Raw genomic sequence first — 25,177 nt, 5'->3', positions numbered from 1 at the left:
CTTTTGTATGGATAGATGTAACAACTGGTCAAATTTAGAAATATGGCCGTTCTAATTAATATATACAACCACATCCAGTCCAAAACAAAATGCATTATCAGGACGAGAACAGGACAATGTTTTATATTCTGATTTTTAATAATTCTACATATTACACATCACATTACTCAAACAAATTTTTCTGACTTTCGGCCAACCAATCTTTGCTCCTTTTCCTAAAGGCTGTTTTTTTCCATTTCCAAATTGGCTCCTTATAAAATATTTTTCTGTATATTTTCGAGACAAATTGTTCTGTTGTATTACCGTATAATGTTAATTATTCTTGATGTCCGTGTGTAATAAAGATTTACGTTGAAATAATGTAATTTTAAATACAGTGAAACCTGTTTGAAGTGACGATCTAAATGAGAGCAAATAAGTGGCCTCATAACACAGGTTGTCTTTTAATACAGGTTCAATTTAAATGATATATTAGGGGATCAATAAATAGTAGTCTCTCAACAGAGGTGGTTGCTTGATATGGGTGGTCTTTTGAGCAGGTGTCACTGTATTTTCTACCAGCAAATTTATATTTGTTAAAATGATAAGATCGAAACTTAGTTACGAATACTTTCAAGGATTTATTATATATAAAACATACATTAGTTATTAACTTATATATACAAATTCATGTACTATATTGTAATGTGTTAATGGAGACTAAATCTATTTTACATAAGACTTAGTTGTCAACAAGTCACAAAAACAACGCATGTAAATATATTCTTTCTTTGAAACAGACGAGACACCATTTAAACACGTTTCGACCCCAAGGGTGACTGGGGTGTAGAAATATGGTCACTTGGTCTTCTCCCGACCGGCAGTAAAACGCTTGCCGAAGTGGGTCGTCCGTTTGGCTGTGTGGGATGTATGAAGTTCGCAGTCACGTCCGGTCAGAAGGGGGACGTTAAATCCGATGCCTCGTCTAAAGAAAGAGCCACGCTCTTTGCACGTGAAAAACCCTTGCAACAACTCTTTGAGGGGTCCGTAGGTGGCCTGTTGCAAGGCAAAATTTCTGTCCCTATCCAATATACCCTCATTTTCCAGTGGCAGTCTAAATTTCCCCGACCATCATCCCAGATGGCCACTATTGTATCAACCTACCTATTGTATTTATTGTGAACTTGTTCTCGTCCTGAATATGCATGAAATATTTGCCATTGGACTTTAAGCAACCAACAATCAATCAATCAATTTAAACACGTTTCAGACCGCGTGATTGTATACCGTTTTATAAGCGTAACCATTTTATTTAAACGCCGACTCGTATAAAAGTTCAACATAATGCAATGCTATCAAATATTATACAAGCTATGATATACTGATAATACCTGTCCGTATACTAGACCATTTATTTTAAAAAGGTTTTTAGTGAGTAAATATAAAGACATGTGTACCTTATTCACTGCAATAAAGTACAGCCAATGCACATTATTGGAAATTGCATAACGATATTTACACAATTTAAAATTTTAAACAAATATAAACCTGTCGTGTAAATGGTTTCAATGTTGGCAATTAAAGGGTTATACAATGTTCTTGTGAATAGATTATTTATAACAGAGGATATCTTCATAAACTCAAGTTAACTATGACTAAATACACAGAAGTATTATAACCCGCCATGACACATACATTTCTTTCTTGACAAGTTACATAAAGTTCCTTTGACATTTTAATGTAGTTAGTGCCCGTCTTTGAAATTATGCTTGGAAAGCCTTAATCAACCATAACCTCATTTCACAGAATTAAATGATACTACTTTTGTCATTCATACGATATTAGCCTTGGGTCGATTACATGGAATGTAGCACAATACAGATTCCATTTTGTATAACTACACATGTACCTGTAACTCAATATTATGTAAGCACCTGGTTTTTATATTGTATATATATATAAAAAAAGAAGATGTGGTATGACTGCCAATGAGACAACTCTCCACAAGAGACCAAAATGACACAAAAATTAAAAACTATAGGTCACCATACGGCCTTCAGTATATTGTGTCATAGATCAAACTTATGAATTCGGTGTATAGATATAGGACGATGTGGTGTGAGTGCTGACAATGAGACAACTCTCCATCCAAATAACAATTTGTAAAAGTAATTCATTATAGGTCTATTTTTACATGTTTTTGTTTAAATGTCTTTTTGATCGAGTTAAGCCATTTCAAGTGATATTTTTTAGTTTGCCTATGTTAAAATGTAACACTAATGTCTGAAGTTAGGATGAAGGTTGACGTCTAGTGGTCAGTGGTTGTGGTTTTAAATATTTCTTTTCGTTTCTTATAATGTATATACTAGACTATTTGCTTTTGGTTTTTCCTGTTTGAATCGTATTACACTAGATGTTTTCGGACCCTCTAAAGCTGACTTTTTGGTGTGAGCCAAGGTTCTGTGTTGATGGCTGAATGTTTTTTTAACGATAATTGTAACTTCTTTTATACATTGTGACTTTGATGGAGAATTGTCTGATTGGCATTCATACCACATCTTCTTATCTATATATAATAGTGTGTGTAGCAAACACATCAGCAGATGACCTACCGAATTAGACTATTTACCGGATTTGTAAAGCAGGATCTGCTTACCCTTCCGGAGCACCTGAGATCACCTCTAGTTTTTGGTGGGGTTCGTGTTGCTTATTCTTTAGTCTTTAGTCAAGACTGTGAACGATAAGTTGAATCTTTATATATTTCAAATATATTTAGAGATATCTTGGTACCAACTATATATGTAGCTACATAACGAATGAATTATCCAAAAATCATAAGATGCAAACAACAAATAATGTTATTTGAAGCCATCTGATCAATCAACTTTATTGTTCTTAGAGAAAGATTTAGTTTTAGGGGGAAACGTTTGATATATTTTCGATGAGAAATAACGTTTTCCTGAATATAAGATCATCAGGTTTGTCCGGTATCGGTTAAGTGAACCATAAAAGAGTTGCAAAGGATAGCATAGGGACACCATGGCTAAAAAGGAAAAAAAAACAAATAGACAAACAATAGTACATAAAACACAACAGAAACAACTGAAGACGGAGCAACACGAACCGTACTTAAATCTGGGTATATATCAAAAATGTGTTATTATGGTTTCGGTCTTTGTTTTGCCTTATCAGGTTTTGAATATGGACAGTTACAACTTAAGTGAACTCAGACAAGAACAGCTAATACTTTTTGTAACAAGCACATTTGGGAATGGCGATCCACCGGAAAATGGCAAGGTAACTTTTAAACAATTGCATTATAATTTACATTTATTATTTCAAATGAATATAAATCAAACATAGTTGAAAAACACATTACTTTAATATCGATAATTCAATTTAAATGAGTCAATATGATGTGTTGGAACACGAGAGAAATCTTTGACAAATTATGCAGAAAGTGATAGATAGAAAATTATATAACAGCGTTGACGAGAGTTTGAAAACACGTTTTCCAAGTGATATAGGTAGATTTTGCACTGCAACTCGACATGCTCGAGTCGTGTTTCAATTTATTTCAAAATCAGCAATCAACACACTTGTGTTGAAATTTATTAGACATAGAATAAGAATAGTTACATTTACATATTAATGGATTATCTGTGATATAACTGTTATACATGCTTGAAGTCAGCTGCAAACCTTTGATTTATAAATATCAGTCCAGGACAATAAATTGGAAAATTATAAAGAATCTAAGGTTTCAACTCTCTCAGGCAAAAAGGTATGGATAACGTTCCTGAGGCGATGGACATAATTGGATTTTATATATCTAACATACATCATTGGCTATTTTAGAATCTTGCAAGAGCATTAACGACAGCAAAAGAATTGCCATTGCAGACAAAGTAAGTTATTCATCTATTTTCTTTGTAGGTCGGTTTAGCTTTAAATGCTCTCGAACGTGACATATTTTTACTTTAGAAAATTTAGACCCGTATGAACCTATATTTTCCTTGAACACTTGTATATAAATCATATAAAATTGCGTTTTTTATCCAACGCAATCATAGGTTTGAACGTAGTTTTGAATTTAGACTTGTTTATTTATATATATACACACACATATATATATATATATATATATATATATATATATATATATTGTTAAAACTTTTGCACCGAAGAACGCCATTTGTTGAGCCGAAATATTTGCAATTATTGTATAATTATATCATCTGTTCAGTTTTTCCATCTTTGTGCGATGATATCAATACTTTTTGGTGTTTTGTTTTTCATCTATTTATCGGTATTGTTACACAATCTTTTAGACTCATATAATATTTTCTGTTTGTGTAGTATTGTCAATTTTGATGATCCAATACCTATTTAGTTTACTGGTAGGTAGATTTTTATAGACTCTATATATATATATATACATATATATATAAACGCCTAAAAAAGTGTACACAACAACTCAAAATACAAAAAAAGTTAACTATAAATGTAATTATATATAAATATTTCGGATAACAGATATCCTTCCTTTGTGAGATTATGATGTTAAATGAATCATCTTTAAGTCTTCTTAGATTAAACTGTTACAATCGTGAAATTTATACAATAAAAAAGTCAAACCGAACATCAGTTAGGACGCTTACACCATTCTAAAAATTTATTAAACATGACATAGGTTATTTGGCTTATTACAACAGAGAGTTCAAATATATGCTTTAAATACAAATAATAATGTGCGATATGAACTAGCACAATTCTAAAACTTTAACGGGAACGACAATTATGATTTACAAGAATGATTACGTCAATAAAATTACCAAATAGACAGCACTGAACGATCTAAATTTATAAATATTTTAAATTGACAAAGTTAAGTAGCTGCAACAGACTCTGAGTATTTAAACATCGCGAACAAACAGCCGTTAAAATGCAAAATTAAGATCGCATGATCATTGATTTGCACTAGTACAATTTATAACATGACAGAAACTCTTTTTTTTTACAGTGGCAATAAGAGGCACACAAACGGCCACAAAAATAGTCCTCTAAATTATTTGAAATTCTCAGTCTTCGGACTTGGGTCTAGTGCTTACCCAAATTTTTGTGCATTTAGTAAACTGATTGACAAAACAATGGAGAGCTTAGGAGCTACCAGGATTTATAGTATTGGAGAAGGAGATGAGTTATGCGGTCAAGAAGAAGCATTCAAAACATGGGCCAAAAGGGTTTATCAGGTAATTAGTGCAAAAGGAACAAACGCATTCAAGTTCTGTGTTAGTCAAATACATTTAAGATTTTGTAAATAACTTTTGGAAAAGTTAATATGAAAAAAGAAGATGTGGTATGCTTGCCAACTCTCCACAAGAGACCAAAATGACACAGAAATGAACAACTATTGGTCACCGTACGGCCTTCAACAATGAGCAAAGCCCATACCGCATAGTCAGCTATAAAAGGCCTCGAAATGACAATGCAAAACAATTAAAACGAGAAAACTAACGGCCTTATTTATGTACAAAAAAGTGAACGAAAAACAAATATGTAACACATAAACCAACATCAACCACTGAATTACAGGCTCCTGACTTGGGACAGGCACATACATACATAATGTTGCGGGGTTACTAACATACTAACGCTCAGGATAACATTAACGAATATCACGGCCCAGGCCATGTGTAAATTTCCAACAATCTATGGCTTCCATGAATTATTTCGATTCTAATAGGACAAATACGGTCATTAAAATACTAAAACGAGGGTTGGTTTGGTGTATGTGTGACGGATTTTTTTTACTCCCTGTTAGATAAAGCTCAAATATCTTAACAAATCCGTAGATTGCATGGATTATTTCGTGAATAACCACTAGAAAAAAAACTGTTTAATTCTTCTTATTCTCAAACCAAACATTTGCCATTTTTAATTTAGATGATTTTCTCGTAAGCTTCCGTCAAATCCAAAGTTGACATTTCGTAACTAAGGAGCCACCATGTAGACTTGCTGAAATTAGTAAAAATGCAAATAATGCGATAGAATAGAAAAAAAAACAAAACCTACCTCAAAAATCAGTTTTAATACAATATTATCATACGAATTTCGATGGTTCACGTAACAGAAAACTTTCAACTTTAGCGGTTTCATTTGTATGACATCATGTTTTGAAATGACTTAAATGCGCTAAAAAATTGAATAGACTTTCGCGGAATTTTATTTTATTTTTATTTTGTTGATTTCTCCGAGCTCCTGTGCATTACTTCTTTTTATTATGCATCCGAATAAGAATAACAGTTATTTTGTCTTTTTTTAATTGCACTTTTTTAAAACAATAAAATCAGCAAAGGGTCTGCAAATAGGTTCCAATACATCTAGATTTACGTGGGAAGTATATTGCAACAGCCATTATTATGAATATCTTTGAGTCTGCGCTAAGTATAGATATATCGAGAATTTTATCACAGCGTTGTTTACAAAGCGAAAGAAGCACGGCATATTAGAATGTTAAATAATGGTTGTAAGCCACCGTAAAAGTTGCTGTTAACTTTTAAGTAGTTCAGAATCACTATCTATTTTTTTTGTACTTGTGTGAAATTTAAACAAAACTAAAATTTTTCATAGATAACGGATATAATTTAATTGTTTGAGTAATTTTAAGGAAAAAATACTGAACTCAGGGAAAAGTGAAAACAAAAAGTCCCAAATCAAATGGCAAAATCTAAAGCTCCAACACATTAAACGATTGAATAACTTATTATTTCATAATCTTGATGGAAAAGATGAAGAAAATACAAAGCGTATAAAAAAATCTACTAAAACCAGGGGCACCATGGCTATAAATAAATAAACTCATCATAGATACCAGGATTTAAATTTTATGTTTACGCCAAAAGCTAATCCGTCTTTAACAGTGACGATCGAATAAAAGAATGTTAAAAAGGCAAAAAAAAAAAGTTCGAAGTTGAAGAGCATTGAAAAGATTAAAAAAATTGCTGAAGGGACCAATGTTAAAATATAGAAATTTCACAAATGACCTTTACATTTACTGATTAATTCTGATTGATGAAATTGACGGGAGATTAAACGTATGCGAAAATGCATATTTTGATTCATCATCCTTCAAAACAATTGTGTATTTTTAATTTTTTTTTTAATTTAAGATTTAGAAAGACGGAATGTTATATATTTAGAATATGTACGAACGAAAATCTTGTTTTGAACAATACCACAAATTCATTACAAATACAGTATTATTTAGTATTGTGTTATGTAGTATAATAGATGATACTTTTTTCATTACCCTAGGTGGCTTGTGGTTTCTTCAATGTTGGTAACAAAATAGGGTTGAATGATGCATCCGATGTACTCGAAAAGTCGGATACGATCTGGCGGCCGGAAACTTTCCGTGTGATAGAAGTACCTATAGAAAACCGTTTTTCACTTGGTGAAGGTATGTATATTTTTCAGGTGATTTTAGATTATCTTAAAAGATAACTTATACAATTATTAAAAATTTAAAGATATTAGATGTTTTTTCTGCTTTGTATCGGACTGATGAGATCAAACCTATTCAACTGATTTCAAGAGTATTTTCTTATGTTTTTAACACCTCTGGGTTGATCGTTCACACAATTAATCAATTAAAAACCCGTTGCATTCTTAATGTCCATGTTCCAAGTCAAGATCCTGTAGTTCAATTGTTGTTTTTTGTTCACTTCTGTCATATTTGTTTTTCGTAAATTGTTGTTCTTTTAATCCGGCTGTGAGTTTTTTTTAATTTGAATTGTTTCATGCAGGTGATACTATTAAATGTTGGATACCTCTCTTTCATTGGCAATCATACACTATCTTATTCTTACATCACGATGTTTTATTGAGGTAATCTAATATGTATACAACTAGTACCCTATTTTCGTAAAACAGCACAACTAACATCATTTATTTCTGATTGCGATTTCATTGTTAGCTGTTTTATTACCGTACTGTGCTTTTCAAACTTGCATCAAGAACAACGCAAATAATTATCCTTACAATTTTCATTAAAAAAATGGTTTTTTTATATATTTTTGCCATGGCGTTGTCAATTTATTTTCGATCTATGACTTTGACTGGCTGTCCCTCTGGTTTCTTTTGCCCCTCTTTCTTTAAAACGATTAAAATTTTAATTTCATTAAGAATCAATTAAGATATATTCTAAGACAGCAGAGTATCGGTGATAATGTTTTTCTCTTTATTTCATGCTATTTTCAAGTTGCCCGATCAGTGTGAGAAATATATTTCTTATCTAAAGAGAAAACTTCATTCTCGACATATAATTCGTTGATATTTAATTATGACGTAAAATTTTCTAGATTTCTTGTAATGATCCTATTTTACCGTCTTGAAAAAAGCGAACATGTCTGATGGCGTGTCATATGTACAGAACAAAACTTATGCAAATCTTTGAAAAGGAAAAAAAGATACTTTGACTGACTAGATATTGTTTAAAATTATTAGAGATTCAGGTTCCACAACTATTTTTTTTTATGTACTACAACATTTCTCTACTCTCAGCAGTTTAATTGTAAATATTTAATATTAAACTGTATCGAGTTGAGAAATGTTGTAACACGCGTTATGCAGTGGTGAAATCTTTGTGGTACGTTTTTTGTTTGTGTTTTTGACATGAATCTTTCCTTTTTTATGAAGAGTATTGTAAGGTACACAAGAAGAGTGTGTTCAAATGTCGACTGACAGAAAGGATTCACTTAGAGAAAAGACATTCCAGGTAATTACTATTACACTATAATGTGCCATTTCATTTGCATAATGTTCTTATATTTTATTTAGTGATGTTCATTTGATATAACAATGATAGGGAAATTTTAGCTATATTAAGAAAACAAAATGTTGGAGTGAAATCATATTAAAACATATAGGTAAAAGGCGTCTAGGATATTATGATAATTATATCACCGAAGGCATGTATTGCTATATGAAATAGTCTGAATGTGACACACTTAAGTGACTTTTTAAAGGTTTCAACAAGTAATTTAGATATATGCAAATTCAGGGATATTATAAGTTTTATCTGCATTTTTTAAGCTGGCGTTAAATCCTTCATAGTTTCTCTATATGCATGAGTCGAACTAATATTGTGCAATTAGCCGAACCACCAACTTGTACTAACATGACACGATTTCTGTTTGGCTTAACCATAAATCAGTGACGTGTTTATTTGAAGAGAAACAAATGAACTAACAAACAAATACTTTATATGTCAATCACGGCGACCAAAATGAGTTGAATAATTGCATAATTTTCTAACATAGTATAAAAGTGCGTTAAAAAGTATATAACAAGGGTTGTTTTGTTTCAATATATTTACCATGTTGTAAATTGCTTGCGCCAAATAAGATATATTCTATTAATAAAATAAGTTTAAATAAGGAGTTGCAGTACAATTTAAAAAAAATTAACAATGGAGAAACCTACATTACTAGTTGGAACATTTTATATTTATAGTAATTCTAGCTAGTGTAAACTTTATTGATTTCCTTTGCATACTAAACACTACTAAATAGAAAGGTGCTTCAAGCTGCGTTAAATATTTTTATAATTTGGAAGCTATTCACAATTGTTAAGTTCTTTTTTTTTATAAGTATAGCCTATTTTATGAAATGCAATATGGCACACAAACCGTATGTAGTACACTAAATCTTCTTTTTCATGTGAAGTAAACAGACGATTCTTGGTAAGATAGATATAAGTGCCAACATCGATAGCATGAATTATAGTCCTGGTGATCATCTATTGTTGTTTCCAAACAATGCGCCAGCGCTTGTCAGCGGTATAATTGACAGGTTGGTTGATGCCCCAGATTTTGACGAAGTTTTACAATTGCAACGAAATACATCCGGTGACGCCAGGCTCGACAGAAATGGTTCGTATATAATTTCAAATCTAAGATTTCCTTTGTGAATTTTGCATCATTTTTTATAAAATAAATATAGTAATGCAGATTTATTTTTTTCTTATGTGGGTCTCATTGAGGTCTAAGCGTGACGCGGGATTGCCGATCTTTTGTAAGCGTGTCACGTGAAAGTCAAATTATTGTGTCGGGAAAACGGGAAATGAGGTCTAGCGGGACCCGGGAAATGACAAAAAAATGAGAATTGCTTACATACATAGTGTAAGCGGATACGGGAATCGGACAAAACAGTAAGCGGGATCCGGGATCGGAACCCCCCAATGAGACCCTCTCTTATGGTACCCATTTTTGTGGATCGAGGAGACAATTGCATTTACCTAACTATTTGATTTGATGTTTTTTTTTTCAAAGTCTGCATATGAGCCTCATTAATGCTCAAGATAATCTAAATTTTGGATAAACCCTTACCCATGAAATTCACGAAAATTGTAATCCCACAAACAATAATAAGGTCACAATAGTATATACAAAACATTATATTATCGTGTAGTATTATACCAGATCCAACAATAATTTAATGATATTTAAATCTAATCAATTTATTGAAAGCATGCAAATCAATTTTAAACAAACATAAGAAAAAAAAAAGACCTCGGTTGTCGAAAGTGATATGAATATATTTCTATTTCTATGTATACAATATTTAACTTGAATTTCATTCATAAAAGAATGGCGAAAGATACCGTTGGAGCATTCAAACTAATAAAATGAAAAAAACTGAATACGCCATGGCAAAAAATGAAAAAAGCCAACGGACACACAATAGTATGCAAAAGACTGGGTAACACGAACCCCACTTAAAACTAAGGGTGATCGCTATTCGATATTTGGGATCCGTCCTGTGGCTCGTGTTAGTATACAATAGTTAAAACTAAATTTTAATATACAATTATTAATATCATTGTCTAAATTTCTTTTATAGGAAACCATGATTCATGGAATGACTGGGGTCGATACCCACCATGTACTCTGACAGATATGCTAACAAGATATCTTGACATTTCTTCTCCTCCATCACAGGAACTACTCAATATTCTGTCAAGTCAAGCAGTAAAAACAGAGGAGAAATTCAAAATCAAACGTCTAGTAAATGTAAGAAAATTTGAAGTTCTTGATATTAAGATTGCTGCGGTTGGTTTCGAACTAAAAGGGAATGGAACACTTTCTTCTCAGCAGTTTGTTTTCCCAGTAAATAAATCCTTAAACAACAGTATCGTTTTATCTTCAAAAGCTTACTTGTAATGTCTTACTAAAGAACTTTGAATTAACAGCACAATATATTACATATACACTAACATCATTCATGACAGAGAAATTTCAGAAATTCACAAATTCAACCTCTTATGGTTTTATATCAACGAACACAATCTCAATTTCATATTCTTGTGCTTGTCTATAAATAAGACAAATCTTCTTTATTTTCTAAATTTACACGTGGTAATATAAATGTTACAAAAATACGCCACTTGTTTGCTGTTGATCTAATTACAATCATGGGACGCGTAGTTTATACTTCTTGTATGGTGTCCTGTTGTACTGTCGTGAATTCATGGGCGCTGTCCGTTGTGATACTTAAATTTTGTTTACATAAAATTGAGAAAGGATATGGGGAAGGTGTCAAAGCGACAACAACCCGACCATAGAGCAGACAACAGCCGAAGGCCACCAAAGGGTCATGTTGGTTTGTACTTTTATATTATTTGTTCTTCTTGCGTTTATGTGTATTAATGTCCGTTTAGTGGTATTTTTATCATTGTCATATAAGTGGGAGGTTTGGCGAGCAATAACACCAATCATATTTTCTTACAATATATGTGCCAATTCATGTATTATAACAGTCGTTTTTCTTAATATGTTGACATCTGTTTTTAATGTAGTTCAGTGTGTGAGTGTTCCGTTGTTTTCCTCTCATAGTTATAACTATCTATCAACATATAACTGATTATTTCTATAACATACCGATTGATTACTAAATTGGCGTTGTGTCGAGTCAAGCCGAGAAAAAACACCTTTGATCGGTGTTGTATTTTAGTGAAGACATGTTTTTCCTAGTTTGGAAGTGGAGTCATTTTAAAGAAATAAGGTTTTCATAAAACACTGCTAGGGATTCTCTTATATTCATGGGTTATCAATTCTCAAGGATTTCGTCGGTACAGGTAAAGCAATGTTTTGATAAGCGTTTTATATATTTTCTATAAGGTATATGCAGACCTTTACCAAAACCACGATATCAAATGTCAACTAAAATGCAAGATTTCCTCAATCCACGAAAAGTAATTACCACGAACACAAATAAATCCAAATTGCAAATTCCTGAAAAAAGGAGAAGGTTCACGAAGGGTTGAAATTGGCCCTAAGTTTATTATGTTTTTTAAAATCCGGTTAAATAATTTAAAATTTCACAAAGAAATACTTGTGATAATGCTATTAAGACAAAAATATATTTTTTGGCACTTTCCTTTAAAATTTATGAAGCTATGACCCCTTAAGTAAACATTATTTGTATTTTCAGGTCAATTTTGTATTTTTTGGCCATAATTGTAATTGTTTTTGGTATAATTAACTTTGGCCACCATCCACGATCCAAATTTTTTTTATATTGATAAATTCTGTATCAAAATTGGAATCTTATGGTCACAACACATATTGGATCGTAGGTGGCGGCCAATGTGTTTCTAAAGCTTTTAGGTCTGAAAATAGCTCAAAACCATCATATTTTGACAAAATGTCCAAAATGGGCTTACTTTGGAGAAAATTATGTACTTGTACGAAAAGAACTGATGAATTTAGTAATGAGACTTTTGAAATAGACCCATTTACAAATCAAATTGTGACCGTTTTTGTGTTTTATGATTAAGTTGATAGTAAGGGCCATTTTGTGCCATAAATGAACCTTGTCCTTTCGTATTTACATTATTAAATAATTTATCACACTCATTTGTGCTTTTTATAACTAATGAATGATAACAGATCTAAACATTAATATTTTAAGATAATATCACTACAACAAAAAATACTAAACTACACAACTTGTAAACCATTTAATTTTCTAATGTGATAGATATGAGAGACTTGACTTGTCTACATATAACTTTCTTATCATATACAATAGCTACATGTAGAGGTATAGGGGGAGGGTTAAGATCTTATAAACATGTTTAATCCCGCCTCATTTTCGCGCCTGTCACAAGTCAGGAGCCTCTGACCTTTTTTAGTCTTGTATTATTTTTGATTTTAGTTTCTTGTGTATAATTTGGAGTTTAGTATGGCGTTCATTATCACTGAACTAGTATATATATTTGTTATGGGGCCAGCTGAAGAACGCTTCCGGGTGCGGACACTTTACGCTGCATTGAAGACCTGTTAATGACCTTCTGCTGTTGTCTGTTCTTTGTTCGGGTTGGTGTCTCTTTGACACATTCCCCATTTCCATTCTTAATTTTAAGTATCTAAAAAATAACAATTTTAACGCAATTCGGTTCTACGAGTGAAAAACTAGAATCGGTAACTATTATTTTTTTCGTTTTTTCCATGTTTATTGATTTAAGTATCGTCTTAATTAAAAATATGCAAATTATACCTTATCTAAATGGAAATTTATTATTTCTAAGTTCAAGTCAATTTACCAAATAATTTTAGAATACGAGAATATTTGATGAATGGAAAAACGATGGAAAACCAACGATACTTGATGTTCTGAAACAATTTTCTTCAATACAATTGACACCAGCCTTCCTCATATCACAGCTTCCACTTCTTTTACCCCGATATTATAGTATAAGTTCGTCATTAGATGCAGCTCCAGGCGAGATTCATGTTACTGTTGATGTTCTTGAATATCAAACACCAGGTAACGAATTAAACCATAAATATTAACTTTTGATGTCTTTCTGTTTTTAATAATGCAAAACAAAACACTAAAAAAAGACGATAAACAGACAGCTCATTAAAAAGAGGGAAAGACATCACACAAACTACACAGAATAATAAAAGATAACGCAACGCAGACTCCGCAAAAAAAAAAATCCGTTTCTGCACGTTTCAGCAGTGTATCCTCTCCAAATGCATAAGTCACACCGCAAAATAAAAAAAACACACCAGTGAGTAAGAAACAGTGTGGGTTTGCTGCATGCTAATGAGTGTTTTTTAAAGTGACTTGTCTTCAAATAAGTCATTAACAATTTCATATAGGGTTGGTACATAAAATGTTAACCTAATATTGGAGCATATGTGTAAGTTGAAATACATTTGGGTTATTCATAATTAAATAGACAAAACTGTTACCGTTTGTACAACATAGACATTAGAAAATATTGCAAACTCCAAACGGACCATTGAAAATAAGGGTTAACTCAGTTGTTCTGGGAGGATAAGTGCTTTCTGTTCGACTAGTTTCATTTTAAGTGCTGCTCAGGGCAGGTAAACATCTTAATGTGAGTAACTCTCTGGGAAATCGCAATCGTGTAAAGAGCATTTGATAGTATCCACTTCATATGGAACATATCCTTTGTAATCCGCAAGAAAAAAATATTCATACTTCGATAATGGCATACGAAAACACGGATGGTTATAGAATCATATCTGTACTTTATCCAATACAATATTCTATTAGCTTATGATATAATGAAGAAACATTTAATGGAGTGTACTTACACGAGTAGCACGAAGGGTTACACAAGTGTAGCAGGGTTGGTGACCATTTCGAAGTATCTGGGATAACTCTTCGGGATTTAAGGGCATATGTTACAGTTACAGGGGAGGTAATGACTGTTAACGTAAAATAATATTTTCGCGACTTCAAACTGTGACATATCGAGAAAACATGCATTTTACGACTGATTTATATCTTAAAAACTGATTTTACTTTTAAACGAGTTCATGGAACCCTTTTTTGTAAAATGAAATTCGGTTTGATTACGTATGAAGATTATTTGTATCAAATTTCATGGAAAAGTCAATGATGCAATTTTTTAAATTTTGATAAACATGATAAATATACGGCAAAAACAGACGTCTTGTTCTACATTCGTGAACATTTGATAGATTTTAGTTATTTCTTAACAAATTATTTTATTTATTTTTTTATAATTATATAAAAGAGAACTTATAAATAATTTAACAAAAAACAGTTTGTGTTTATCTTTTAAAACAAAAAAGTTATGCATTGCTGTCGGGAAGAAAAATACGTCCACAAATCCGAATTTTGTGCAAATATCTGAAATTTCGACCTCATTTTACTCAATAAGTAGTACATGAAGGTATATTTTTTATTACATATTTGATTTAAGCAGGTAAAAAATAGCCTATATATCTTAAAAGGAAAAATTCTCACCGTCAGAAATAAACTGTTGGATATGCCCTTAAGTGGTTCGTGTTGCTCACTTTTTAGTTTTTTGTGCCCTATGCTAGTAAAAGGGCATAATGTTTTCCGGTCTGTGTGTCCGTTCTTTCTTTCGTCCGTCTGTTCGTTCGTCTATTTGTCTTTCCCGCTTTGGGTCTAAGTTTAAGGTCAATGTAGTTTATGATGGAATTAAGGTCAAATCAACTTGAAACTTACTTCACATATTCCTCATATGATCTATCTAATCGAATGCCAAATTAGAGTTTTGATCCCAATTTCACAATCCACTTTACATAGAAAATGATAGTGAGAGTGTGGCATCCGTGTATTATTCACACGTTCTTCTTATGTTTGGTTTTATGTTCTTTTCGATCGTTTATATTGTTTTCGACTCATGAGTTTAAATATTACTCTGATATCTTTTTTCTCTCTTTCAGATGGCACTAAACATCAAGGTGTTTGTAGTAACTGGCTAAACAACTTAGAAATTGGAGAAGAAATATACTGTAATGTCAGAAAGTACGTATATGTATGACAAATCAGAAATTAAAGACCGAAAGTTAAAGATTTCAATTAGCATATTATTTTCACTGTTCACTAACTTCAACAGCATAGATGAAGATATAACGAATGTGTCATAACTTTTAAGACTTTTTTTTTGACAAATTCCGAATTCGATTTTTTAAATATGATTACGGATGGCAACTTTTACGAGATACATTTATGGGGTAAAGGTGAAATTTGTTCGTTACATGAAGACCAAGTTTTATCCATACATATTTCATATAAACAGGCACAATCTATGATAGTGTTTTCATATCCGTGTAGAATACGGACCATATTTGTTAAATTGAATTGTGAAGTTCTCTAATGAATCATGATATGCTAATCCCCTTGAACAAGTTGAAAGAATAATGATTTGTATTTTTTTCTCTCGCTAGATATGTATTGCATTGATATATGCTTATGCATTTGAAATCCACCACGAATCAAGAGCTTCTTATAAATCTTTTCTTGATTCAGAGCACCATTGTTTCATCTTCCGAATGATCAGTCTGTGCCGATCATTATGGTCGGTCCTGGTACAGGAATTGCACCGTTTAGAGGGTTTTGGATGCAACGTAAAGCAGATATAGAACACGAACTCACATCTAGAAGTATTTATAATTTATTTATATACTGTAACATTGCACATATTAAACAGAAATTATTTGTTTGTGTACACCAGAAATATTTGCACTTGTTTTATTTGTATGGTAAAAAAAAACTATGAGACATTTGTTTTACTATTTCGTATTTTAAAATCGTAATGTATTTGATCAAATATAAAAAAGAAGATGTGGTATGATTGCCAATGAGACAACTATCAACAAAAGACCAAAAGGACACAGACATTAACAACTATAGGTCACCGTACGGCCTTCAACAATGAGCAAAGCCCATACCGCATGCCTGTAAATATAGACATTTCTCATACTATGTCAAATAAAATTATCGTAATGTCCACTAAACCATATCTAGGAAGAAAGCACATTATTTGTGTTCATCTGAAATGGAAATGTACTTTAGTAGCGTTATTTGATCATCATTTCACCAAACATGCTAGTATTCTTCATCAGGGATGACGTTGTGTGACCTGCTATTTTCATTGTTGTCTTTTTTAGTAATTTCTTACGAAATCCATTTGTAAATCCGCCATTCCTCGATAACGGTTCTACAAAATTTAATCTTTGCTATCAGCTAAGACCTGTCAGCTTGATTAATTTCAGGTGTTTTTTTAATCGCTTCATAGTGAGTACATGTTTTCATAGCTTATGAATGATAACTGATCAAAATGTTTATATTTTTAGATAAACGCAATCACGGTTTTGGAGAAATGTACTTATATTTTGGTTGCCATAACACTACTGCAGACAATATCTATAGAGATGAGATCCGTCAATTAGAGAAAGAAAAGATCTTGACAAAATGCTTTTTTGCATTCTCTCGAGAACCGGGTATCAAAAAGGTATGCTTACATGAGAACTATACAAGATTATAAAGCCCAATTGATGCTACTTATATAATTGACTTTTTTTTTAAATATTATTATTCAAAACACTAAAATTAGTTTTGTTGGTCATGTATCACACATGTTTTTCGTTTGAATGATTTTTTTCTTTTTCTTTCCACGGTGAGTTGAAAGACCCGCTTTTTTACAAGTATTAAGAAATAGCAAAGAAAAAAGATAAAAACCGAATTTACCGAATTTTAAGATATATGTAAAAAAAAAAAAAACAGTAGTGACTATGTATATACGGTCTGGGTTAAGGGAACAAATCTTAAAACAATCCTGAAAGTAACACGAATTTAGTAAAAAAAAATATTGGAAGAGTTTAGGTTCTCCTCAATATCACATTCATTTGTATATCTAGAAAAATAATGAATAGTAGTGATGTCCCTGCGGTAGTTAAAAAAATCTGCGTTTTACTATAATAGTTAATCAATATGAATAAGATTGTTAAAATTCAATTTAAAATGTATCATTTACTAAAAATGAAATACCAATTCCAAGAAAATTCAAAATTGTAAAACACATAATAACAAATGGCAAAATCAAAATGCATAAACACATCAAACGGACGGAAAACAACATATTTGAAATAGAAACGATAGGAGATGATTTAAATTAAAGATTTGTCTGAAGGCATAAAACCATTTTTTGTTGAATAGACGTAAAACAATGTTCTCCTTTTTAAGCTCGCTAGACTCTGTTTCATTAAATGCTGTGTAATTCAATTCGGGATTGTCAAAACTGTTATTATAAACAAACTGTTCTTTAGCCTGTTATATGAAAAGGTGTGTAGATTTTGAACATGTTGTCATAATAACTATAAAAACATTATCTTACAAGTGGGAGGTTTAGCTAGATATGAAATCAGGTTCAACCTTCCATTTTGTTTTGGACAAAAACGTATGTACCAAGTCAGTAACATGACAGTTGTTTCATTCGTCACGTTGGTTGATAAAGTCAAAACATTAGATTCTGTCGGTTATTATTGACTTCCCCGTTTGAATTTACCTTGGAGTTGGGTCTTTTAGTTATACCTTTTTTTTCTTTTTTTATGACAGCAAAACATAGATAAAATAAGAATAATATCTGACTTTTGACAATATCTTTTAGCTGTTATAAAATATGTATTTACTGGAGTTGAGGTAAAACATGTAAAGAAGTTGATTACAATGCGATCTAAATTCATATTACAGAAATATTGTATATGCATATGTGCATGTATGTCAATGATGAAAGAGTTTGTAAATTTCAAAGAAAAAGACAGTTTAGATCACTGACATCAGATCAAGAACCCAATTTAATGTTAAATAAATAAACCCTCGAATAAACATTGAGGGTCGTCAAAACAATAAATCAATCACGTTCTAAATGTCTGGGAGATATTATCGATGCTTGAAATTATTTTCCTTTATAAGGTGCATGATTCTGGAACTATTTTCACATTGGCTGCAACTTTTTGATATTTTCAGACATACGTACAAGATTTGATTAAAAGAAATGGAAAAGATATATACAAAATGATTGTGAAAGAAAACGGTCATTTTTATATATGTGGCAGCATCCAAATGGCATCGGATGTAAAGAAGATGTTAAGACGTGTGATCCAATCATGGGGTAAAAAGTCAGAGTCCCAGGTAGACGAGTATATTGACAAAATGAAGGTCAGTGTTATTTTCGCAGGGTTAATGTGAATATAAACAAACATCAATGAGAACTCAAAGCAATTGTTTTATAATTAAACTTTTACATTCACAGACATTGATTTCTAAGCAAATGACATGTACCTTAAGCGATTGGATCAACATTTGTTTTCTATAATCGGATTAAATTTGAACTAAATGCATTATTATTATACACAACTTACTTACTCCTTAAAAATTATATACAGAGGCCGTTACCTATTTGTCGACAAATTATTTAACGACAATATCTTAACTGCCATTTAAAAGACTAAATTGTATTTTCATGTTATAAATAGAAATCCTGCTCTAAGACCACGTTCTTATCAATACAAATTTACAGTCATTTAGTGGATATAGACGTTATCAAAGACTTCATTGGCCTATTGATAATATAAAAAGAACAACAAAAGTCAGCACTTATGAACATTTATTGATATGGTCTTAATTATTAATTAACTGTGTACAAAACTATACATTGATCGAGATACCAAAAATGTTCTACCCAAGGATAGAATGTATTAGTTGTATCTGACAAAACCGTTTTGGGCACCCTTTACTCTTCAGCTTTGTTTTTAATCGGCCTTTTTTCTTTTTGAATTCAAGCGTCATTAATTAGTCTTATGCAGACGAAAAACATAATTTTATTCTAGTATTTTTGATGAGTTTATGTTGAATGATATTAACGGAAAAGCTGAAGTCTATCTTTTCCCACTTCCAAGTGAGTAGAACAGTTTCTTATATAGCCAGGAGCTAGGTTGTTAAGCGTTAACGTCTTTAATACGTTATACCTTCTGTTTTTTAATACATCGAATAACGAGTTGGTGTGTAAAATACGACAACTCTCGGTTTAAGTCAATGTGATATTTTACAAAGATATGTAAAGATCTACGACATGGCATTTGTATCTTAATTTTAAAATCTAAAAGAAAATTACTGTTTTATGAGAATTTGTAGACTATCTTCCAATTAACGATTCAAATAGAATCTTTACGCCAAAACCTATGCAGAGGCTCCTGCATACAATAAAGGAAATATGTATTACGTAATATATAGACTCACTTTTAAGACTGTAGAACATACATGTACTAGTATTGTACATTTTGTTGTGTTGATTAATTGCCTTACAGACACTGAAGTCTGTATTATGATACCAAACATATGATTTTAATTGTAGGATGAAAATAGACTGCATGAAGATATATTCGGAATAGCCGTTAAAAAGCTTAAAGAAAGGACAAAGACAGCTGAGCTGGTAAATGTCTTAATGTTATTTGTTATATTATTAATTGATCAATGTTACCGATCGAAAAATACTTTTCACAAATTTCTAGTATTACATGTATTAGGTGTGGGTTTACAATTGAAATTCGACGTTATACGTTCCGTACGTTCGAAGCGATTTTTGTATTTATCTTCATTACATGTAGGAACAATCAAAACAAATAATTTTGAAAGTCAAGTATGTATAAATTTCCAAAAAAACGTTGGTGACTTTATGATCAAAAAGGTCCTAATCGTAATAATTAATTAAACCGTCAAATTTACCAGATGCAAAACCGTTATACATTCAAACAGATATATTTTTCTAAATTATTTTGGTACATTTTCTATAAGTGTCTATGAAAAAAAAACAGATTCGTACACAACTGCACTCGAGGATCGTGCTCGTATTTTTTTCTTTTTAAAGAAAGTATAGCAGTATTAAAATATATATATATATATATATATATATATAGTTGTATGATTCTTCATAAACAAAACTCCGAAAGTATACGTCGACAAATGTCTAGCTTATATCAGTAATGTGCAAACGTATCAAAATGATACTTACTTTTTGTTGGTTGAACCACGGCTTATATAATAACTTGTCTAATCAGTTTGTAATAACAGTAATATTAAAAAGAACGTCTTGCCATACTGTTACAAAATGGGGAAAAAAATATATGCATGTTTTGTCCAGTGAAATTGTCTACATATTACAACAAATCCTTTAGACTTCACATTTTGTAACTGTTGTTGAGTAAACAAAACTCCATAAAATTCGAAATTCTTCACCAGCTTATATTTAATTCAAGGCAATTAACAGTTGATAGAAAACAAACAACATGATTAACAAATTGATACATATTCAACGGAAATGATTATAACCATACGGTCATATTTCTATTGAAACCTATGCTATTCTCATTCACCTTCCTTTTGTGTATCCTGTATTATTCAGTCAAAATTGTCAAAAGACATTTTTACACATATTACATTTTGCTGTGTTTTCATTTTTAGAAACAAAATCGAACGCCAAGAATGTCATTTTTTAAAGAAACATAGTAGACTTAAGACAGTTGCAAAGTAGAAAGAACAGCAATCATTAGAGACATAAACCTTACGACGATTATAAAGTGAAATACGAACATCTCGGTTATTAGATTAAACTTTTATACTCAAGCATAGTGTTATAGTGTTGTACATTAACATTGTATTCAATTGAATCAATTGAGTATTTGTTTTTAACTATATATCATTATCATTTCTCTTCGACACATGTCTGTTCCATGCCAGGAATATATGACAGTTATATTGTATTCGTTCCGATGGTTGATACAGTCAAGCGTTTACTTTTGTCACGTTTTATAGACTTTCACTTTTGGTATTTGGAGTTTGGTATATTTGTTAAAATTTTGTTATCGTTTTTCTTTATGAATATTTATATTTGAAAAACGAGATTGGTAAAATTCTAACAATATATATGTTTATTATATGAACATGTTTACTTATACGCATATGGAAGATAAAACATTATTTGACTGTTTCTGTTGTGTTGTTGGTGCTACAAAATATTAAATCAAGCTTCATAGAAAGAATTATTCAATAAACGTGTAGTACTTTTATGCTACAACATCGGAACTAATTTTTCAATTGCCTATTTTCAAAGTACAGATATTTGACTATTTTACAATTTTGTTTTAACATGTTACCCACTTCGTGGTAGGACATCCTGGTACTCGTTCAATTACGAACAACCAAAAGAAGTAAAATCCATTTTGTAATCGGTGCAAGTTGGGGGGGGGGGGGAGTTTTTTTTTATTCTTTAGTCATAATTTACTTATTAAAAATGATCTTGCTTGACCGGATACCAGGATTTACTACCAGAGAGTAGGTAACATTTGGAAAAATATAAATTCTGGAGTCAAAAGTCGGTAGTTTGAAAATAGACTATTACAATTATAATTCATAAACCTGGAGTCGGTTTAAAAAAAAAATTAGGACTAAGATCGGTTGTAAGAATACTGAATTGTTCATGACTTACGATCAATCTTAGTCTCAAGTTTTCTTCAAACCGACCTCTGATTTTTCTCTTCATATGATTTTATTTTATGTTGAAAAATTATCGACTGATATATGATTACTTTTATTTCTTACATGATTATATCTATATAGATTTTGTTTTATCAAGTATCACTGGAATTGAAATTTTTTGTTGCACCTTGTAATTGTATTTGTAAAGTCATGTTGCAGTCATTCCTTGAATTATTTACAGAGTTTTGAAATGTCCAATATACTACGGAGTCAGTAATTCGATACTGACATGATTTTTAACAAACTTTTCATTAATTGTCCGTTTCTCAATTCGCTCATCAATTCTCGGCTTTGAGCGTTACTGATGAAGGTAAATCCAGAAAGGCCGCTTCATACGCATGAACTTATAAAGTTGTGTTTTCATTTGTAAAATATAAATTTAAAAAAAATCACCTTTGAATAATTGTTTTTCAAACTATCTGTTGCATGTTTTTAAACCCCACATTATGTTAAAACAGATTTTTATTTCAGTTTCATCTAACGCGAAATATGAATAACAGCACAAATTGCCTGCGATATTCAATGTTTATGAGAGTATCCAGTTCATGGTTTTACAAAAAAATGTATATATGCAACCAATAACTTAATTGATTATTTAAAGTTTATTTAAAGTTTACATTTAAAGAAAAATAACCAATACACACAAATCATGTATGCAAGTTTTAATAAATTGAAAAGTATGAAAGTGATGGGTTTTTTTAACCGGAGTTTTGTGACAAAAATGTCGGTTATTGATTTGGTGATGTACGGCGGGCGGCCGGGCGGTCGGTCGGGCGGTCGGACGGCCGTTAATCAAATGTTGTCCGTGCATTAACTCATGGACCGTTCAACTAAAGCTTTTAAAATTTTAATATGTTATTACTGACAACTAAATGAAGGTCAAGTTCAATAAAGGCGATTTTAACGTTTACCGTTTAGGAGTTATGGTTCTTGAAAGATTGAAAAATGGAGTTTCCAGTCGTGTCCGTGCATTTACGCCTAAACTGTTCTACCAAAGCTTCCCAAATTTTTATATGTTGTTACGGATGACAAAATGGAGGTCTAGTTCAATAATGAAGATTTTGACTTTTACCGTTCAGGAGTTATGGTTCTTGAAAGATTGAAAAATGGAGTTTCCAGTCGTGTCCGTGCATTTACGCATGAACTGTTCTACCAAAGCTTCCCAAATTTTAATATGTTGTTACTGATGACAAAATAGAGGTCAAGTTCAATAATGACGATTTTGACTTTTACCGTTTAGGAGTTATGGTTCTTGAAAGATTGAAAAATGGTGTTTCCAGTCGTGTCCGTGCATTTTCTCATGAACCATTCAACCAAAGCTTTTGAAATTTTTATATGTTGTTACTGATGACATAATAGAGATCAAGTTCAATAATGACGATTTTGACTTTTACCGTTCAGGAGTAATGGTTCTTGTGATATTGCCAGGACACAAATAAATGTTAATAAATCAGGTTTGCTGTCGTTGTGACAGCCTCTTGTTTTGTGATATAAGTGGTGATTATTTTGTGTACATCTTGCCTTTTATGTTGCTTACATGTACTTCATTAGGTCATTTACCTCAATGAAAAAGAGGAACTCTTAGAAGATTTTATGTTCATATTTGAATTAAAATCCGTATGTATCTGTTACTAAATTTATTTTATTATATTGTTATGTAATAACATTGTAAATTGAAATTTTCATTAAATAACGTTGTTTTATAATATGTGTGATTTTTAAATGTTTGCAATGTTTCTTTAATGATCACTGCTCTTATTAGACAAATGAAAGTTGTTAACGATCTTGACTGGCTATACAGCCTTTGCGCGGTCGATAATCTCTTATAAGGGTACTATTGTCAAGAAATTCTTTTTTTCTCCGACTTAAAGAATCAAAATTTAAAAGTCCATCGTCGGAAGTGAAATCATGGTTTTACAAAAAAATGTATATATGCAACCAATAACTTAATTGATTATTTAAAGTTTATTTAAAGTTTAAATTTAAAGAAAAATAACCAATACACACAAATCATATATGCAAGTTTTAATATATTGAAAAGTATGAAAGTGATGGTTTTTTTTATGATATAAGTGGTGATTATTTTGTGTACATCTTGCCTTTTATGTTGCTTACATGTACTGTATTAGGTCATTTACCTCAATGAAAAAGAGGAACTCTTAGAAGATTTTATGTTCATATTTGAATTAAAATCCGTTTGTATCTGTTACTAAATTTATTTTATTATATTGTTATGTAATAACATTGTACATTGAAAATTTTCATTAAATAACGTTGTTTTGAAATATGTGTGATTTTTAGATATTTGCAATGTTTCTTTAATGATCACTGCTCTTATTAGACAAATGAAAGTTGTTAACGATCTTGACTGGCTATACAGCCTTTGCGCGGTCGGTAATCTCTTATTAGGGCACTATTGTCAAGAAATCTTTTTTATCCGACTAAAATAATCAAAATTTAAAAGTCCATCGTCGGAAGTGAAATCGGTTCATACTTCCGATGCGCGCGCCGTTATGTTATGCAAGAAAGTGAATTTTTGGTAATAAATCGATTTCAGTCATGTAACAATCGCGAAAAAGAGGATATATCTGTAGTCATATGTGACATATATTTTACATTACGGGCAACAACAACGTTATGGCGTTCGACAAACTTTCAAAGAAATGGCGTCTTTAACCACTGGGAACCCTTGAACAATTCGTGTTCTTATATACAATAACTCTCTTTCATGTAAGTCATTGAAAGAAATGCAATCATCCACTTGGAAATATTTACCCCACTAAAGC

General features: G+C 31.3%; 1 protein-coding gene across 1 annotated transcript in view; it reads left to right on the top strand.

Annotated features, from left to right (window-relative positions):
• LOC139528477 (nitric oxide synthase, inducible-like) overlaps positions 1 to 24,680 on the top strand; it is a 63,836-nt gene extending 39,156 nt beyond the window's left edge. Inside the window, exons 12-25 of the mRNA XM_071324462.1 lie at positions 3,172 to 3,276; positions 3,838 to 3,887; positions 5,003 to 5,231; positions 7,297 to 7,441; positions 8,680 to 8,758; positions 9,708 to 9,913; positions 10,884 to 11,053; positions 13,601 to 13,811; positions 15,740 to 15,821; positions 16,326 to 16,459; positions 17,153 to 17,310; positions 18,825 to 19,016; positions 20,212 to 20,289; positions 21,318 to 24,680. Coding sequence (XP_071180563.1) covers positions 3,172 to 3,276; positions 3,838 to 3,887; positions 5,003 to 5,231; positions 7,297 to 7,441; positions 8,680 to 8,758; positions 9,708 to 9,913; positions 10,884 to 11,053; positions 13,601 to 13,811; positions 15,740 to 15,821; positions 16,326 to 16,459; positions 17,153 to 17,310; positions 18,825 to 19,016; positions 20,212 to 20,289; positions 21,318 to 21,362 — 1,884 coding nt within the window. The 3' untranslated portion in view covers positions 21,363 to 24,680. The remainder of the gene's footprint in view (positions 1 to 3,171; positions 3,277 to 3,837; positions 3,888 to 5,002; positions 5,232 to 7,296; positions 7,442 to 8,679; positions 8,759 to 9,707; positions 9,914 to 10,883; positions 11,054 to 13,600; positions 13,812 to 15,739; positions 15,822 to 16,325; positions 16,460 to 17,152; positions 17,311 to 18,824; positions 19,017 to 20,211; positions 20,290 to 21,317) is intronic.
• The last annotated feature ends 497 nt before the right edge of the window (positions 24,681 to 25,177 follow it).

The sequence above is a fragment of the Mytilus edulis genome, chromosome 6, assembly GCF_963676685.1.
Source record: "Mytilus edulis chromosome 6, xbMytEdul2.2, whole genome shotgun sequence".
In the NCBI taxonomy this organism is placed as follows: domain Eukaryota; kingdom Metazoa; phylum Mollusca; class Bivalvia; order Mytilida; family Mytilidae; genus Mytilus; species Mytilus edulis.
The sequence above is the reverse complement of the archived record's forward strand: the minus strand, read 5'-3'. Positions and strand labels throughout refer to the sequence as shown.